This window comes from Octopus bimaculoides, chromosome 20, assembly GCF_001194135.2.
Source record: "Octopus bimaculoides isolate UCB-OBI-ISO-001 chromosome 20, ASM119413v2, whole genome shotgun sequence".
Taxonomy (NCBI): Eukaryota; Metazoa; Mollusca; class Cephalopoda; order Octopoda; family Octopodidae; genus Octopus; species Octopus bimaculoides.
The window spans coordinates 24,294,912-24,296,701 of NC_069000.1; the positions used below are offsets into that span (position 1 = coordinate 24,294,912).

The window sequence follows — 1,790 nt, forward strand, 5'->3', positions numbered from 1 at the left end:
ACATACCCAAGGCACACAGAGCTGTGCTCGGTAGTGAAGTGAAAGCACGTTATAAAAATAAAACTAGTGAATAATAATAATAATAATAATAATAATAATAATAATAATAATAATAATAATAATAATAATAATAATAATAATATTGAGAATGCATGGACAGTTTGAAAGGAATACACAAGATGTTAAGGATAATATAGCATCGTGGGCATGGCTTAGCGAAATGATTTGTAGCGTACCACTTAAAGCCTGATCATTGCTGCACAAGACTAGGCTCTCGCTACCAATTCAGAGAAGTATAACATCTATAAAATTTCTGACATCCAGAAATGAAGACTCTGTGGAAGGAGTGTGGAAAATGTGACCCACTTGGTAATTGGATGTGAGAACCTTGCACAAAAAGAATAGAAGCGCCACCACGATAAAGTGGATGTGTATCTTCATTGGCTCTTATACCGTAAATACCAATATGAAGTAACAGAGAACTGGTATGGAGCTATTTGCTCAATGATATCGCATTGATGTTTGCTAATATAGCAGAGACGAATAAGAATAATCAACGAGTCTTACAGTTGTGCCCCTTCAAGAAGGGGAAGTTAAGATGAATACCCTTCATACCAGCATCTCGCATTTCCTCTGAAAGCAAAAGAAACAGAGTTAGAGTGAAACAATAGTGAAATTCAGCTTAGTAAGCAAAAAGTACTAATGAAGAGTATTAACAGAGTCATTGTTTTTGTTATTCTTGTTTGTGTTTAATACTAGATCAGTCCTGCTTGAAAAGATGTATGATCAAAAGTGTTTCGGCTATGATCATCCCACCTGTAATTTGAATAACAGAGAGTAAAACGTTCAATGCATCAATTTACAAGTTGGTAAGGTGCATGATTTGAAGATTGGCTGCTTTTCCTAGTAAATCTAACGAATTTATAAAGGTCTTCTTTGTTAGTTCCTGTTAGAATAGCGTTATATTAGAACGCTGTTAGAATAGCATTCCTGTTAGAATAGAGTTCCTGTTAGAATAGTGTTGTCGTCGTTAAGACCCAGGTCACAACTAATCGACTGACCTATGATCAGAAACATTACAGTCTTTCAAGACTACATTATTTTTGCATCTCCTTTCTATTTTTAGGACAATCAGTGAATTGAGGGAGAGTCGCCATCTCGTAAAAGCACCGGGGAAGATAGCTTGCGGTATTGCTTTCGGCGTTTTACATTCTGAGCTTAAATCCTATCAAGATCGGTCTATTTGAGTAACAAGATTTTACAAGATTCATCCTAAATTTACTCATAGTATCTCATCACTAAGTTGGCGTCAGTGGGAGCTACTATAGTGACCATTGCCATTCCTGTTATTTATCGGTACGCGGTTTGCTGATTTATCTAATATGAAGTAAATATGTTGCTGTATGCGCCCAAGCCCAACAGTGATAAAGTAATTTTTCAGTGTTTTCTTGAAATTAACAGTGATAAGCCAATATCAGTATTTGATCACATTGATACCATAGTCATAAAGGATATTAGTGTACCCTCCTCCCACATAATATTTGCTTTATGCACAACACGGCGTGAAGCGTAAATCAAAAGAACTGGGAAAATTAAAATATTACGAAGCCTCATTGTTCGTGAGCTAAAAATGTAAACACACATCTCTATATAGGTTCATTAATCGAACTTTTGTATGAAACTAGTGGGCTGTCCACATTTCTGTTACGATCTCTTTTCTTTAGAATCATTCTTTCACATATACATAATTATATGTTTTTATGTATGTATGCTCGTATATATATATATAT

General features: G+C 35.0%; 1 protein-coding gene across 1 annotated transcript in view; it reads right to left on the reverse strand.

Moving 5' to 3' along the window:
• The window catches only part of LOC128250356 (zonadhesin-like), a 129,511-nt gene that overhangs the window by 51,768 nt on the left and 75,953 nt on the right, over positions 1 to 1,790 (reverse strand). The window contains exon 5 of the mRNA XM_052975207.1: positions 568 to 633. Within this exon, the coding sequence (XP_052831167.1) occupies positions 568 to 633 (66 nt within the window). The remainder of the gene's footprint in view (positions 1 to 567; positions 634 to 1,790) is intronic.